This window comes from Pteropus medius, unplaced genomic scaffold (assembly GCF_902729225.1).
Source record: "Pteropus medius unplaced genomic scaffold, Ma_sr-lr_union100, whole genome shotgun sequence".
Lineage (NCBI taxonomy): Eukaryota > Metazoa > Chordata > Mammalia > Chiroptera > Pteropodidae > Pteropus > Pteropus medius.
The window spans coordinates 7,695,231-7,713,225 of record NW_024349801.1 but is presented as its reverse complement, the minus strand read 5'-3'; the positions used below and the strand labels follow the sequence as shown (position 1 = coordinate 7,713,225).

General features: G+C 45.7%; 1 protein-coding gene across 1 annotated transcript in view; it reads left to right on the top strand.

Moving 5' to 3' along the window:
• Positions 1-17,995, top strand: part of PLCG2 (phospholipase C gamma 2) — a 137,016-nt gene that overhangs the window by 75,162 nt on the left and 43,859 nt on the right. The window contains exons 13-22 of the mRNA XM_039888809.1: positions 624-744; positions 1,173-1,341; positions 4,370-4,474; positions 5,479-5,568; positions 6,161-6,336; positions 7,625-7,825; positions 8,801-8,920; positions 11,098-11,278; positions 12,773-12,844; positions 16,090-16,199. Coding sequence (XP_039744743.1) covers positions 624-744; positions 1,173-1,341; positions 4,370-4,474; positions 5,479-5,568; positions 6,161-6,336; positions 7,625-7,825; positions 8,801-8,920; positions 11,098-11,278; positions 12,773-12,844; positions 16,090-16,199 — 1,345 coding nt within the window. The remainder of the gene's footprint in view (positions 1-623; positions 745-1,172; positions 1,342-4,369; positions 4,475-5,478; positions 5,569-6,160; positions 6,337-7,624; positions 7,826-8,800; positions 8,921-11,097; positions 11,279-12,772; positions 12,845-16,089; positions 16,200-17,995) is intronic.

The following is a 17,995-nucleotide window of genomic DNA, read 5'->3' as shown; positions in this document are numbered from 1 at the left end:
TGATTTAGGCTCTGATTTTATAAAAAACATTCAATCATGGTATCAAATTTTAATGGCAGTTTTTCCTACAGATTATTGCCTAATTTACTTTTTTGTCCCTTGGGAAAGAGCAAATGTGAAGAAATTAAGTTTGAAATTGTCACCTCTTGTCACCTTTAGGGGAGGAAGATAAGAGGATGTTCACTTTCTATACAGTCCAGTTCTGTTTGAGTATTTTACTATGAACCTTTAAGAATAAATTTTCACATGCTATGTATTATTTCTATTAGCAGTTGTCTAAGCCAAGGTTTAGACAAGTGAAATCAGAAAATAAAACACAATATATATGTTTTTAGAAAAGAAACATTTAAAATAGTTTGTTTTGGACAAATACATTGCATTACTAAGGGACCTTTAATTAAACAACCCAAATCCTCCCGTAACCACACAGGTAGCACATGTCCTCATGTTGGTGGCCCCTGAGAGTAATTATTGAGTTTGGCCTCTCCATTCTAGTAACTGAGCTGGCGTGGGGGTAAGGGCTGATCTCACTCACGGCTGGCCTGGCAGGGCGTACACCATCAGTGCACTTGCGAGGTGGAGGGCGATGGACAGGTGGTGAGGCTGCACGTTTCTCCCTCCAGTGGACTGCTGGGACGGGCCCGATGGGAAGCCCATCATCTACCATGGCTGGACACGGACCACCAAGATCAAGTTTGATGATGTCGTGCAGGCCATCAAAGACCATGCCTTTGTCACCTCAAGGTCGGTTGTCTGATTTCCAGGTGGTTCACCTTTAAGGGGAAGCTAAGGTTAAGCAGTGAGCAGACAGACGGGCAGATCTTCCCTCACCCCACAGACATATGCTGAGACACAAACACACCAGCCTCACGTCGGTCTTGACCACTCATTGCCAAATCCTCAGCAGAGTGTTGGTGCCCCCTACAGGCTAAGAGCATAACTCACTCCCTGGTTGGAGAGCCTGGAGGAGGCTGGTGCTGGGAAACCTTGTGACCTCTGCTCCCCTTTACCGAGCCGACCTGCCCCTCTGCGAGGCAGGCGCAGATGGGGTCCCTAGCCGCTCGCTCTGCTAGACAGTCACAGACGGGTTCCCCAGCTGCTCGCTCTGAGAGGCAGGCATAGACGGGGTGCCTGCACCCCACTTGCCGAGCCAGCCACCCTGCTGCCCGCAGCTTCCCTGTGATCCTGTCCATCGAGGAGCACTGTGGTGTGGAGCAGCAGCGCTACATGGCCAGAGTGTTCAAGGAGGTGTTTGGCGACTTGCTGCTGATAAAGCCCACGGAGGCCAGTGCCGACCAGCTGCCCTCGCCCACCCAGCTGCGTGAGAAGATCATCATCAAGGTAGGTGGCCTCGGGCTGCTGTCATTCATTTAGGAGAGCCACCGGCTCAGGGCACAGGCTCCAGGTCCCACTGCCCAGGTTCACACCGCTCTCCTTACTAATCCATGACCCTGGGCAAGGTCTTTCATCCTCTTGGTGCCTGTATGTCCTTGCAGTCTTGGGAGGGTGGAGTGGAGGATTATAATAGAATCCATGTGGTTAGTGTGCTATGTGAGCATATTGTGAAAGAGTGTGACTAAGTGCTGAGAACTGTTCCATAGCGGGTGCCACATAAGTACTAACTCACAATCGTTCGTTCATTCTTTCGGCAAACCTTCACCATGCACCTGAGTCCCGTGCAAGGTACTGAGGTGTTCCAGTGACCCGGGCACTATTCTTGCCCTCAGGAGCTCCCAGTCCAGAGTGGGAGATGGACTGGAGGTAGACAGCTGCCCAGAAAGGCTGCGGGCACTAATGAGATGGCGTGCCACGTGCCGTGGGGAGGGATGAGTGATTACTGTGCCCATGAGTGCCAGCGATGCCATGGAGAGGGGCGACGTTTGAGTATTTGTGTTACCAGGATAAAGAGACCAGATATACAGAGGCTTAAAGCACAGAAGAGTAGATTTCTTTCTCATCTGAGGAAGAATGTTCTGGAAGCTTTGAGCTCTGGCCCACAAGGTTATCCAGGAACCCAGGGTCCTGTTCTACAGCTTCCCAGGGAAGGAATTTTTAACTGTGGTTCCACAGACCGCCAAAGAACCCACAAATAGAACTTAGGAAGGGTGGCATATGAACTTTGGGAATAAATGTTGCCTCTTTATTTTTATTAACCTATAAGTAAAACTTATAAGTAAAACATTTTCTTCCATTACGAATATTGGCAGTGAGCCACTTGGGGCTTTTTCAACAACAGAAATCATAGGTATTTTTATATCACATTTACAGATCTTATACAAGATAAAGCACATCTTTAATGTGTTGCTGATATTTTTTATTTAATATCTTAATTGTATTTCAATAAAATTAGTTTTTCTTATAATTTCATGCATTATAAACATTATTCTGAGAAAGGGGTCGTGTTCTTCCCCAGACTTTGGTGGTGAAGCTCCAGCTCGTAGAGAGGGGAATGTGAGGGGGTCCAGGGCCAGCAATTTCTGGTAAACAAGTGGCTGTCAGTTGTGCATGTCCTAGCCTGTCCTGTTCCCTGTGAGGACTTAGTCACATGATCATGCCACCCGTAAGAGATCAGGTTTGGCAGCCATTAGTGGAAGTAGTAGGATGGATTTTGCTGACAACTAGCAGGTTGATATGGAAGGATGGATAGGTGTTTACTAGGTAGATTTTGTCGTCGGGTCACTAGAATATGCTAAGAACAATCCCTATGTGCCAGGAAGTCACAGTCCAGTGGGGAGACCTATCAACTGAAAAGCACCCAACAATGTGAAAAGCACCTCAAAGCCGAGGTCCATTCAGAGGAGGGGCATTGATGCCCTCAGGGCTAAAATCCTCTAATCCTATTTAGAGGATTTTGCTAAGGTCCTAGGGCAGTTTTCATTGAGATGCCAATGAATGTTTCCAGCATGGGGAAGGCAGGACAAGTGGTGAAGGGAGCTTGGCTGGGAGGGGCCCATGGCTTCTCAGGCATTTGGTCATTGAGTTTTCAAAGGGCCTCATTGCATTTCTCTGTTTCTAGCTCATTTGTTGCTTCCCTCTTTTCCTGTTAGGATGGCTTTCTTCGTGTCCCCAGGGATTTTCAGCTTCTGTTTTAGGGTGTGAAGTCCCCTTTTAAAGGACCCATTACCCCACCTGTGGCACTTTGTGGCTCACCTCTTTGTATTCAGGGAAAGGGAGTGGGAATAGCATTTGTGACGCAGTCAGTGTGCCACACACTGGTATGGGGCTACACATGGTCGTAAGTATTTTCTTATTCAACCTCATCACCACCCTGCATGACTTACCCAGGCCCCTAGCCCACTTCACAGATGTGGACACTGAGGTCTAGAGGTTAAGTGACTCACCTGAGGTTACACAGTTAGTTCCTGCTAAAGAAATAATTCAAAGCTGTTCAAAATGGATCACTTCTGTCATGCTTTACCGCTTACAGATATCTTATATGCCCATTGGCTTAGAGGATCCTGCAGGGGTGTCTTTATTTCCAGTTTATAGAGGAAGTTACTGAGACCAGGGAAGAGGTTGTCACATGGCCAAGGTGACACAGCTAGTAAGGTGATAGTCCTTGTAGTCAAACCCAGGTCTGACTACCAGTCCTGAGTTCCCTCCACCAGGTCACCACAACCTGCGATTTATAAATGCTTGTCTAGGTGGGTGGTCAGTACCTACCCAGGTGAGAGCGTTGCAGTCATCATCTTAGTCTTACAGATGAGAAATGCGAGGCTCAGAGAAGTGTCGCCACCTGTCCAGGGTCACACAGCTGATGAAGGAGCAGCAGTGTTGTTTGCCCCCGGCTCTTCCTACTCTACATCCTCAGCATGCCTTCTGCTGCTCCGCACAGCCTGTGCCCACCGGACTGGCTGTGATGCTGCCTTTCCTCTGTGTGCTGGAGAATGTCAGGCATATGGGTGGTGTCCTAGGTTCACCTAATGTTCATTGCACACTTATTATCTGCTGAGCTAGCACAGGAAATTCAATGAGGAACAAAACAAAGTCTAAGAGAACTTTTAACCATTTTAATGGTCCATTTTACTCGTCTTATAGTCTAGCAGGGAAGACAGAAGATGCACAGATACATAGAAACACGTAGGTCTTGGAGTATGAAGAAAAACTACCAGGGACTAGAGAGTGAAGGAATGGGCAGGGGAGGGGGCTATTTTCACATCAAGTAGTTGAGGAAAGCTCCTCTGAGGAGGTGACACTGACCACAGAGCTGAATGTAATGAGAGAGGAACCAGGTGGAGAGACGAGACAGTGCAAAGGCCCTGTGGTGGGACGCTGCAGATGGATGTTTGTTGGCTGGCTGATGTGGATGAATCAAAGGTCCTAAACCTGAGTCTCAGGGGAGACAGACTATGTGTATTTTTTCCCCCAGCATAAGAAGCTGGGCCCCCGAGGTGATGTAGATGTCAACATGGAGGACAAGAAAGATGAGCACAAGCAACAGGGTGAACTGTACATGTGGGATTCCATTGACCAGGTGGGTCTTCTCGTACCCCTTCTCAGAGCCTTGCATGTGTCTGAGGCCTGCCGGAGGCCTCTGAAGATGCTCCTGTCTTACTCTGATTTTGACCAAATGAATTCATCATTATAATGAAACTTTATTTTTCTTTTATATTTTCAATATTTTGTTTTGAAATAATTTTGTATTCAATATAACATACCCCCCCCACACACATATACATATTCCCATATACTCTTTACCCAGATCCTCTGAATACTAATAATATCCTACATAATCTGAGTGTAGTTATTGTAACCAGGAAGTTAACATTGGCACAATACTACTAATTCACTGACCTTATTACAGTATCATCAGTTTGTCCACTAATGTCCTTTTTCTGGTCCAGGATCCAATCCAGGATGTGACAATGCATTTAGTTGTCCTAACTCCTTAGTATCTTCCAACCTGGGACAGTTCCACTGGACACCTTAAGTTTTGGTGAGAATAAGGCATTTTGAGCACTAACACCACTTCTTATATTCCTTAACCTAACATGCAAATCAGTTTGAGTGTATTTTTACATGTCCTTACATTCGTATATCCTAGCAATAAACATTAAAAATGGTTAAAATGTAAATAAAGAATTAAGTCACAATTAAATGTTGAAGAAAGGTTCTCTAGACGAAGTGGCTGAGAAATCCTGAAAATCTCAAAAAATAGATGAAATAGTAAAAGACAGTCACGAGGACACAAAAACAAACCAATTTCATCATTTATAAAAGGCTTCAAATTAAATAAATATGAAATAGAAATTTGATTTTAAGTCATATCTACCCTTAGATACACTGAATATAAAAATCCCAAGATAAATGTTTTAAAACAAATATCTCAAAGGGGATCCAGTTCTGTGAAACCACCATAAATATCTATGAAGGTGGGAAAGGCAAGCCCCCAGGGAATGCTGGGGTGATGCCAGGCCGGCCCCAGAGTAGATGGGACAGAGACTTTGGGGAAGAACTAATGCTGTCTTTGCTTTCTAGAAATGGACTAGGCACTACTGCGCCATTGCTGATGCCAAGTTGTCCTTCAGCGATGACATTGAACAGACTGTGGAAGAGGAGCTACCCCAGGTAGATAGAGACCTCCTAGACTGCTCCTCTCATCCTGTAGCATCAGATCTGGACATCCTCAGCCCAGGAAGCTGCCTCTTTGGGTACCAAGGCCTTCCTGGCTCCCCTTTGATTGGCTGGCTGGCCCAAGGGCTTAACCAATGAGGTTCAGGGGTCTTTCCTGCTCTCTGAAGGGCCTGATTGGCCTGTGCTCTCTAGGATGTTCTCTCTGGTCCTACCCCCTAGCCTGGCCCCTGGCTTTTCTTCCCCCTCCCCTAGGACTATTGGCCATCCTTGGTACTTTTTATTTTTCGAGTGCAGCCCCTAGGGCATTATGGCTCTCAGACTTCCTTTGCAGTAAGGTTGAGGGCTATACTGGGGACCTCTTACCCCATGTCTTAAGACACCAGGAGGCTTCCACAGATGGCAGCTGTCAGGAGTAGGTGGCAGGCAGGGGAGAGCATTGGAAGCTCTCTTCCCAGAGCTCTTGGGTTGAAGGCACGCTGAGGCCAGCCTCTGTCTCTAGTCGAGTCAGCATGTGAAGAGGGACCACTCTGGTGATGCTGGAGGTCTGCTCCAGGTTTTCAGAAACCCTCCTCTTTTTGCGGCCCAGGATACGCCCCCCACGGAACTGCATTTTGGAGAGAAGTGGTTCCATAAGAAGGTGGAGAAGAGGATAAGTGCCGAGAAGCTGCTGCAGGAATACTGCAATGAGACGGGGGGCAAGGATGGGACCTTCCTGGTGCGGGAGAGTGAGAGGTTCCCCAACGACTACACCTTGTCCTTCTGGTAATGGCCCTCCGCCCGGGGCATGCCTGCCTTCCCCTTGCAGCTGGACAGATGAGGGGCTGGGTGGCAAGTGGTGGGAGCTCAGGCCAGACTTGGTAGGCCTGCCCTGGAACCCTAGACTTCATTTAGTGAGCTGTGTGGGTCAAGACTTGGGTAAGGTAGGTGAGGCCCAAAAAACTTAGTAATCAAAATTAGTGATATTTCAATGCAATATTTAAAAAAATCAAAAGTTATACAAAAAAAAATTTGCGGTGAACAAAATCTCAACATTTTAAAAAAAGATAGGATCTGACCCTGCACTTAAGACAATTTGGCCTTGTTCACGTACCCATAATCTTGGCCTTGGATCAGATGGTAGGACCCGGGGCAATTCACTCAACCTCCTGGATTCTCGGTTTCCTTGTCTCTAGAGATTCTAAAGGCAGTCTTACGGAGCCGTCGTGAGACAGCTCTGAGCCTTCATTCACTCTGTGCCTTCATTCATTAAAAGGTACTTACCGAGTGCTTGTTCTGCGGTAGGCACTGTGATTTAGCAGTGACCAGGCAGATGGGTCCCTGTCCTGAAGGAGATTAGAGTCTGGTAGGGAAGATGGACAATGAGAAAGTAATCATGCAAATGACACATGATTGTAGTTGTGAAATGCAATGAGAAAAAATGCAAGAAGCTGTGAAAGTCTGTTAGAGAGGTATCTAAAGTCATGTTGGGGGAGTTGGGGGGGGTTAGTGGGGGATGGGAAGACTTCCCGAAAGAAGAGGCTTTAAGGTGAGACCTGAAGGATAAAAATTCTAATAACAACAACATTCAGATAATCGTGATAGCTAACACATGGTCATCATGTGCTGGGCAGTTCATTCTGTGAATGATCTTGGTTAATCCTCAGGACAATTCTATGAAGCAGATACTATTATTATCCTTGTTATACCACTAAGATAATAATACAGAGGCTCAGAGAGTACAGGTCACGTGTTCAAGGTCACTTGGCTTGTAAGTGGCAGCGTCAGGATTTGAACCTAGGCTGTATGGCTCCAGAGTAAGAGTTATGTAGGTAAAAGATGGCAGTGGGTGGAGGAAGTAGGTAGAATGTTCTGGAATCTAGGCCAAAGGACTAGTTTGTTCTACAGCCCAGGGCCTGTTCTAGAAGCAGAGAGAGGCCTGTATGGTCACACCTAGTGTCCACCTCTCAGCGCCTGGCTGCAATTCTGGCCCCGTCTTGTGTTCTCTGACACCCAGGGTACAGGAAGGGCTAGCGGCCTGGCCTGGGCACTGATGTTGTTCCTCTCCCCGCAGGCGGTCTGGCCGGGTCCAGCACTGCCGGATCCGCTCCACCATGGAGGGTGGGATCATGAAGTACTACCTGACTGACAACCTCATGTTCACCAGCATCTACGCCCTCATCCAGCACTACCGTGAGACGCACCTACGGTGTGCCGAGTTCGAGCTCCGGCTCACCGACCCCGTGCCCAACCCCAACCCCCATGAGTCAAAGCCGTAAGTGAGCCCGTCTTCCGGGGTGGCAGGTCTCAGGTGGCCCCTCCATGGGTTTAGCAGGGTGTAGACACCAGTGAGAAAAGCCGGCCTTGTAGATGTGCTTGGCCCCAAATTTCTACGTGGCCCCTCAGCTGGGCCCTCTGGGGTCTCTTAAAGTTCCCGGGGCGGCCACATTTCCAAATACCTGCTCTCCCTTACCTTTGCTCCATTTTCTCTTTCCTCTCCCTTTCTTTCTTCTACTTTATCTTCACAGTTCGGAGCTTTTGCGCCTTGATTTTCAGAGGTTAATTTTGCCTCGGTGGTATCTTTCTTTTTTGTTAAAGCTCGTTCCTGTTTGTTCTGAAAGCAAACAGGGAAAAAGTAATTGTAAACGTTTCCCCTTCACTTTTTACCCAGTAAAGTGAATGTCAGTTATGTCTTGCAAAGAGTTAACCAGCTCTGGGAACAAAGAAGAAAAGTTTTTAAGCAGGAGGCTGTTAAAATGCACATTTCTTGACAAAGCCATATAACTTACAGCAACTTTATATTCTACTTCTCTTGTTTATATTCCTATGATTGCCTTTTAAAATTTGCTATTTCACATCTTCAAAAGTAACTAAAGGCCAGTTAAACAACAACAAAAAAAATCTGTCTAAAACCCAACTCCCTGTGTCCTCTGCCTCTAATTTTCTGAGACCCTCTGCAGTGACTGTGCCACCTTCTGGTGCTGGCTTTTCAGAGTTGGGCCGATGCGGGGAGACGGGGTGGGTCAAGATTAGTTGATTTGTTCTTGTGCGCCAAACAGACCCACTATGTGAACATTTCACCCAAACCATGTCTTGGTGATCTTTTAAAAAATGCTGTCTTCAGAGGCGTTTTGAATGGGAATCCCATGGTGTAATTTCCACGGAGGTTTCTGGGGCCGTATTTCAGGTGCCCTCAAATCGAGCCCACTGTTTCCTCCCCTCTCGGCCGTTTTCCTGGCCCATGCTGCAGGTGGTACTATGATGGGCTGAGCCGCGGAGAAGCAGAGGACATGCTGATGAGGGTTCCCCGGGACGGGGCCTTCCTCATCCGGAAGCGAGAAGGTACCGACTCGTACGCCATCACCTTCAGGTAAGTACACGGGCCCGAGCCTGCTGCGTGCTCTCTCAGAGGAGGCTTAGACAGGCCAGGTGTGGAGAACAAAGTGGGAGCTGCAGCTAAACCTCACTGTCCTCTCCCTAGAAGGTCAACGACAACAATAACAAAAGCAGCCTACACTAATATGTGCTTTCAGTGTGCTGGGCACAGGTCTGTTTTCTTGAGAGTAATACATTAACTCACTTCATCTTCCAACAAGTCTATAATCATGATTGTTATTTTTTAGAGGAACAGGCACAGAAAGGTTCAGTAACTTGCTGGAATATGCAGCCAGTAAGTAGGGGAGCTGGGATTTGAACCTAGGCAGCCCTGGCAGCCCACATTGGTGATGTTATAGATCTGATTTTCTCCCATTTGCTGTACAGACCAACCATCTATAGGACTGAGCGCGTACACTGAACTTCTGGGTAGATTTTCACAGGAGAGAAGCATCTGCTTTCAGATCCATGTGAAGAGACGAAATTGTTGTCTGGGTGTGACGGGTAGGAGGCGTCCCTTGGTGGGACCAGGGGCTTCCTGGCGAACCTAAGACCTCAGCATGCAGTGCCCACTGACTTACAGTGACACGGTTCAGGAAGCCTGAAATCACCCCTCATACTCCAGCTCTGTTCCTGTTTCCTCTTCTTGCCCAGGAAAGCTTGTTTTGGCTTGACTTGGTTTATATTTTCCTAACCATTCATTCATCGAGTACCCTCTGGGTTCCAGACACATTGCAAAGGGCTTACCCTGGGTGACCTGACAGATAGCGGTCCTGACACTTACCAGGAAACAGCAGCTTTGAACCCCTAGCACTGTGGGTGAGGAAACTGAGGCTCAGAGAGGTTACCTGAGGAAGAAACCAGAATCAAACCCATGCTCTTAATACCTTAGAGCCTCCCTGGCCTAGGGGGCTTTTGTAAAAAGCTTTAAAATTAATTTTTAATGGTATAATTATATTCTCCTTATAAAAAATTAAGAGATTGCAATGAAGGCTAAAGCTCCTTGTGGTCCTACTCATTTGTCCTCGTCCTGGTAGAAAGTACAGTTTTCTAACTGGTGTCTTTATTGAGACTAAAAAAAAAATTACGTATACATGTGTATGTACCTATGGAAAATATATAGTGCCATTTTGTGTGTAGGTAATCTGTTCTACTTTTTTAAAAATTACAAATGGGATCTTGCTATAGTTTCATTCTGCAACTTGTTTTTCTATTCAGCAGTATTTTTTTTTCAGTTTATTAAATATCACTGAAAATAAGCTACTGAAGCAGAAGTCTCCTAGCATTTTGTACAGGGCTTTTTGAAGAAGTGGCTTAAACAGGATGTGTGTTTTAAAACCATAAAAAATATCTCTAAGGTGCAACATTTTAAAAAGATGAGTATAGTCATTGCTGTTAGACAGTTGTAATAAAAAGATGCTTTTGGCTGTAAAGTTAAGGTCAAAACTTATTTTCCCAAATGTTTCTATTCTTGCTGATAAAAGCTAGTAAGACCCAGGAGTGTTCTGTTTTCGATTTTTCCTGCCTCTTATTTCAAATAGATGAGGAAATAAAAGACTTGTTTCCTTTTTGGGGGAAAAAAAAATTTTCACCATTGTACTAGTTGGGTACATCTTCCTAGTGGTAAGATTTAAGGATTTGCGCATCAAATCCCAGAGTTCTAGAGTAGAGACTGGCAAATGTTTTCTGTAAAAAGGATATTTTAGAGGCTGAATATTTTAGGACTTGCAGGCCAAATGGTCTCTTGCAACTGGCTCTGCCATTGTAGAGTGAATGCAGCCACAGGCAATACATAAACAAATGAATGTGGCTGGATTTCAATAAAACTTTATTTACAAACACAAGATGGGCTGGATTTGGCCTGTGAGCCATAGTTTGCCGACCCTAATTCTGGACACTAGGATGTTCTCAAAGTCAAGTCCTGTAGTTGGGGAGGAGTGGAAGGGTAAGAAGAGCTGTTGAGTCACTCAGTATTTCTTCTGAGATACAGGTTCTCCTGTTTTGAAAAGACCCACATCATTGTATTCCATAGGAGCACTACATCCTCTTTATTATCTGGTCCTCTAAGGATGGATAATAGCCAGTGTCTTACAACTAGATTCTTTCTAAGAGGCTGGTTGTCTGGTTGCCAGGATCTCAGCTTGTCAGCCTGGTGTGGTCTTCCTCCTCCAGGGCCAAGGGCAAGGTGAAGCACTGTCGCATCAACCGGGATGGCCGGCACTTTGTGCTAGGGACCTCTGCCTACTTTGAGAGCCTGGTGGAACTCGTCAGTTACTACGAGAAGCACGCGCTCTACCGAAAGATGAAACTGCGCTACCCCGTGACCCCCGAGCTCCTGGAACGCTACAATATGGTAGGAGGTTGACTCGCTAGTGATTCGTGGAATATCTTGTTTGAGGTTATAATTCATCTGTTCACTCGTTCAGCAAACCTTTATTGAGTACTTACCACGCGTCTGATACTGCTCTAGGTCCTGGGGATGCAAAATTGAACGGTGAGCAAAGACTCCACCCTCATGCTGCTTACAGTCTAGTATGAGGGTGACAGATAATAAATGAGACAAAAAAAAAATACAGAGCACATGTCAGTCATTGATAATTGCTATGGAGAAAAACAAACCAGGCAGATGGATAAGTGGATACAGAGTGATGGGGAAGAGGTTGCAGTTCTCAAAGGTAGTCTGGGAAGATGTCACTGAGAAGGAGACATTCGAGCAGACGTTAGTGGAGGTGAAGCAGTGGGTCATGCAGCTATGTGGAGGAAGAAAGAACAGCAAGTGCAAAGGTCCTGAGGTGAGGGTGTGTGTGCCTGGAGGTACAGAGAAGAAGCCAGTGTGCCTGGAATTGAGTGAGACAGGGTGGGGGTAGAACTTAATAATGATGGGGATTAATAGGGGACTGCATGGTGTAGGCCATTGTAAGACACTGGATTTTACTCTGAGCTATTGGAGGGTTCTGAGCAGAAAAGGGACCCGCTCCGATTACTATGTCTCAGTCCGTATCAGGTGCCTTCATTAACTTATTGAAAAGAGATTTATTGTTTACCTACCATGTGCCAGAACTGATCTAGATACTGGGAGTATGGTTGAACAAGTCTGCCCTTGGGAAATTTAGGTTCTAGGCGGGGGAGCTGGACAACATATAATCACATAAATAAGATGCCTTCAGGGAGAGCGAATTACAGCTGAAGACAATCAAACAGGATGATGCCACAAGGGGTGGGTATTACATCGGATTGGAGTCACGGAGGTCAAGAAAAGGCCTCCTGCAGAGGGTTAAAATGTGAGCTGAAACCTGGAAGAGGAAGTGAATCAGCCAAGGTTGCTGTGAGCGAAGCCACCTCTGTGTGGGGCAGCAGCCATGGCACAAGCCCCGAGGTGACTCTGAGGGACGGAATGGCAGCTGGAGTGGCCAGAGCCCAGTGAGAGAGAGGCAGGGGGTAGGATGGGCCTTCAGTGGGAAAATGTTTAACCAGCTCTCTGTGGAAAGAAGCCCCGGTTTGTGGCATTTGTCAATTTCTGTGGTGTAAATACTTCCATGGTGGCCAGTTTCAAGCTGTTGACCATGAATGCAGGTCAGAAGAGACACATAAGGGGCTCTAGCACACTTGGGGTTTGTGTTTTTACAAAGGAGCACAGTGTCTGACAAACAGTAGGCCAGGAGAGGAGCCTTTCTCATTTTGGGGTAAAGTTTCCAAGTTTCGAGAAACTTCTTTATAGCTTCTTACTGTCTCTACTCATGAGGCATGAATAAACTGTGAAGTTTCAACTCTTCTATCCGAGGGTAGGAAACCACAAGGGTGCTTGGAGCATGGACAGTTCCACTTATTTTATTTTGTTCTTTTTCAGGAAAGAGATGTAAACTCCCTGTATGACGTCAGCAGAATGTATGTGGATCCCAGTGAAATCAATCCTTCTATGGTACAGTGCTCACCTTTATTTCACACTATTTCCTGGTCCTCAGATTGACATGGAGTCCACCCCCTAGTTATAACAGGGCAAGGGAACATCTTAGAAAACTTGCCAAAAAAATTTTTTTTTCTTTTTTTGAAGAAACGATGATTGACCATGTGACATCTAGTTTCAGGGAAGAGGTTAATAGAATTCCATCCAAATATGACTATGCCTTGCTAAAATTCCGAAGTTCGATGAACCACCTTTGGGCCAAACAGTTTCTAATTAAAAGTCTTTCAAATGTTTCTTGCTCACTGACTGAGCCGGTGGTGTTTATAAATTCCATTTGTTTCACTGACCTCTTTGCAGTGTGAACGCTATCTCATGTTTCCACCCTGGCTGTTGTTTAATTTCATGCAGGTAGGGCTGGATTATACTCTTAGCCCCCAGCTCCTCCTTGCTCCAGTTTCATCTCAAATTTACTTTGGGCCTGTGGAGGAAGAATAAAGCGAACTTTCTCTTCGAGGGGCTGTCTGGTTCACGATTAGTGGATGGTTCTCAGGAAGGGGCCCCACTGGTGGGCTCTGTAGAAATCCAGGGGTGGATTTCTTTTTAACTTAAAATCCTTGCCAAAGCAAATCCCTTTCAGCAAGAAGTGAAGTCTCAAAAAGTTGCGGGCAAATGGAGCCGTATGCGAAATGTGTTAGGGGACTTAGCTTCACTGTGAAAACTTTTACTGGAAGTGACAAATGCTTTGGCAGTGAGAATGCCATGGCTTCGTGTCAGCCAGATGTCAGGGAATGGTGGAGACCATGGAACACACAGCCTATCTCAAGGGCAGCCACTCCCCACGATCAGTCCATCAGTGCCTTCCCGGAGAGCAGGCAATGATTTCTCAAGACAAGCCAATAATATAGATGTTTTATGTGGAATCTCCCCACTTTTAAATCCTTGCAACACCAAGTTATAGAGATAAATCTTCCTCTACTAATTGAGCCAGATTAAAACATAACTGCATGCCGAATTTGATCACCAGTTGCCTAGCTGAAGTGAATGCCTTGAAAAAAAAATTACTATTATTACGAGTGAAAAATGACATAACAGTTAAAAAACTCACTTTGAAAACAAGATAAAATGGTCAGTCCTAGTCTCACCACCCTAACGCTGTAGCTCTCTGCATTTTGGGATGTGCCATCTCTTCTGGGCTTTGCTTACGTGTAATTTGCAGTAACTACCACCTGCACCTGCCCTTGTCATTCTGCTTTGTTCATTTCCCACGTGCCTACCTGTGGGCTTCTCCATTGCTAATCTTCTTAATTACCATTTTTGTCTAACCAGGTAGGCCAAATAATTTAGATGAAATATGTGGCTTGGAATTTTTAAAAAAAGAATGTTTTCAGTGCTGCAGAATATTCTGGGTGGCTGTGCCAGTTTAGCTATGTCCCCATCAATGGCCATTTGGGTCGTTCCTGGTCTTCGCTCTTCTAGTTAACACTAAAATGAACTTCTTCACGTGTGAGGCTTTGGGCATCTTTTGCATTATTTCCTTTGGATGAGTTCTTAGAACTGGAATGACTGGATCAATAATAATAGGTAACATATTGATAACCAAGCATCAAGCATTGTTCTAAGCACTTGACAACTCATTAATCCTCACAGCAGCCCCATGCAGTGGGTACTACTTTTGTGCCCATTATACAGATGAGGAAACTGAGGCATACAGAGGTCAAATAATCGCTGAGGTCATATAGCTAGGAAAGTGTGGGGGAATTTGGACCCAGGCACTCTGGTTGCAAGGTGTGTGCTCTTAGCCATGTTGCACTGCAGCATGTCTACTTGGTCATCTGATGGATGGTTTATTCTGTGTAGTTCATGAGGGACCACCTGTCAGGCTGGAGACTTACTCCTTATGGAAGCCATTATGTGGCACCTTCACCTCTACCACTTCCTTGTGGCCTTAGAGCCTGGCAATGACCTGTGGAGTTTCATGGGCAGAGATGTAGTCCAATCTTTATATCCACCCTTAAAGCAAGATGTGCAGGTAGAGCAGGCTCCATTTGCAGGTTGGGGAGACAAGTGCAGGAGACCCGGTAAGCCTCTGGTTGGAGGTTCCTATAGCAGAGCTTATAGAACCCAGAGTAGATTGCTTCTTAAGGAACATCATGAACTATGGCAATAACGCACATTGATTGATTTATCTCTGAGCTGAGCCATTTACCAGCTGGTTGACCTTGGACAAGGATACTTCATCTCTCTATACTACAGTTTTCTCAGTTATACAGTGGGCATAATAATACTGCTGTCTATCTGTCATGGTCATTGGGAGGATTAAAGGAGATACTATAGATCAGAGGCCTAGAGCAGTAAACTCTGAAGAAATGCAAAAATCGTCATTTTTATTGTTATATGCATTACCTCATTTAATAGTCTCAACAACCTTGTAAAGCATGTAAAGTATTAATTCCCAATTCACATATGGGGAAACTGAGGCTGAGAGAGCCTCAAGGTTATATAGTAGTAAAGGGCAGAGAAATAACTTGAATCCACAGATTTGACTCCATAGCCTGTGCTCTCAGGAGCAATTTTACTGGATTTCTTATAAAACCCCTGTTCCCATTTCCTTGGGTAGAAGAGGGCAAAGTTGGTGATCTGAACGGGTTTGACAGTTTCAGAGGTTTTCCCATTAATATTTGCTTGCTGTGTGGATGTTCATTTTGCCACGGATTTATGCTTGCCAAGCAGCAAGCATTAAAGCAAATTCATTGAAGAAAAATTTTATCCTCAGTTCTGGCTTACTTGTTTCTGCAGAGACTACCTTTTGATAAATATAATGGAGGAGCAACTCAGTTACTCCTGAAAAATGTCAGTGTTCTGCAGGAGTCTAGTTAGTGGACCTCTGGCCTAAGTAAAATATTAGTGAGGCTCAGGATGGCCAGGAATAGTGTTGAGCATAGGCACTGAGGACTTTAGAGGTGGTGGTGTGGCTTAATCTGAAAGGCATATCCTTTCTTTGTTGAGAAAATTGAGCAATTTTGAGTGATTCTGAAGCGCCCTTAGCTCCGACCAGGCCAGTCTCCATCCCCAATCCCTGGCGACCCTTTGGGACTACTGCTCCCTCGCAATGCCAGAACTTTTCCAGCAGATGGCACTGCAACCTCAGACTGACGCTTCCTACTCCCTAATCAGAAGAACTAAAAGTGCCTGGGAATGCAGCTGCCTCCCTCTGCTCTTGTCTGTCTGCCTGACCTTTTCCTTCTTGTTTTCCCTGAAAGCCTCAGAGAACCGTGAAAGCTCTGTATGACTACAAAGCCAAGCAGAGTGATGAGCTGAGCTTTTGCCGTGGTGCTCTCATTCACAACGTCTCCAAGGAACCCGGGGGCTGGTAAGGCTGAGCCGCTTGGCAGATGAACTTGACTGGTCCCTTCTTGGTGTTGAGACTCAAGTGCTAGCTGAGCTCTGACTCCTTTTATCTGCATCCTGTTCTGAGCTGGCTTTGACCGGTTGTATCTTCTCTGGAAAGTGGCCTGATGCATGCATGCTCTATTTGGAAAAGTGGATACACAATAATAATTACATAATATCGTATCACATTATGTATTGTTTTAATTGTAATGGCAGCTACCATTTACTGAGGTCTTACTGTGTGCCAAGCACTATGCTAATTGCTTTCATATGTCATCTAACCAAACCCTCATTCTAAACCTGTGGCGTTATGACTGTGATTGTCCCCACTTTACAGATGTGGCAAATGAGGCTTTCCAAAGTCACACAGCTACTAAGTAGTGCAGGCTGTTTCCATTACACAGGCCTGCACATCATTTTAAATTCAAATGTTTATGCAATGACTTAGTCCTGTGCCCTGTGCGATGGCACCATCCTGGATTGAAGAGGGCACATTTTTAGGCCAAAGGTACCTAGTTACCTCTAACCCCTTTTCACCTGGAAAAAAAAATTTACTGCCCATCCATAGGTCCCTGGGCAGGTGGTTTTGTGGGATGCTTTCTACCTTAGAGCAAGAAGAACTTGTTCGTAACCATGAGCGCTGGCACAGATTTAAGCACCTCACAAGATCTGCACCTCTTCCTCCACAAGATAGCTGGACCTGACGGAGAAATCGGAATAGCAGCTTGAATTGAGCGCCTCTGTGTCAAGCACCATTTAACACACTTATTTCAAATAACTAATTTAATCCACACAATGATTCCATAAGGTTCTTTCTTTTGTTACTTGCATTTAACAGACAAGGAAACTGAGTCCTAGAGAAGTACAGTAACTTGTCCAAAGCCATACAGCAGGCTGAGGTTTGAGCCAGGACTTCTGACCCTAGAACCTACACTCTTAAGTCATGTGTGAGATCCAGAGGTTTTCAAAGTCAAGGTCTTTTTTTTTTTTTATTATCTTCTAAGTTGGAGAAGCCCCTCTTTCCAACCCAATTCTTACCTAGATTCTCAAAGTCAAGGTCACGTCACAGAGGTTTTTTTTGCTGAAGCTGGAGTGGGGTCATGGAGCTCACATCTGGCCTCCCTGCTAATGTCTGCTCTCCCACTGCAGCCCCCAGAGCTCCCCTCTTTGCAGGCTCCAGCCCCAGCTTGCCAACCAGGTGTTGCCCATTCGCTTCTCTCCAGGACAAAGGTGCGGCTTTCCCAAGGTCCCTCTACCCAAGTGGCACAGCCAGAATCCAAGTCTCCCCCAGGCCCAGCATGCCCTCACTGTGCTTCTGTACCTGCCTCTGTTGAGGTCCCAGTTCTGTCTGTGCGGATGACTGATGTATTGGGTTGTGGGTAGAGCCCAGGTGATGACTCCAAATCATATACTTTTCCATATGTGAAATAGACTCATGCCTTTCCACACCTCTGATGTGGAGTTCTCCAGATTTCTGAGTTTCTCACCTTAGATGAATTAAGAGATTGGCATGATGGCCTTTGGTGAGGGACTGTGGGTAATATGCCCAGCTGAGGTCCCCCCATTTCTCATTCTCTCTCTGGTGGCATTAGTGTGTCCTCCTAAACTGGTTCCAGTATAGCTAGGGGGATCAAATAATTTTTGTCCAAACCAGGATGCATTTGAGAGTGAAGGGGATGCTATTGTTAATAATTACACCTGGAAAACAGGCATAAACCACTCAATTCTGGGTAAACAGTGCATACGGTCACCCTGAATACAGCCAGCCTTTGCCTG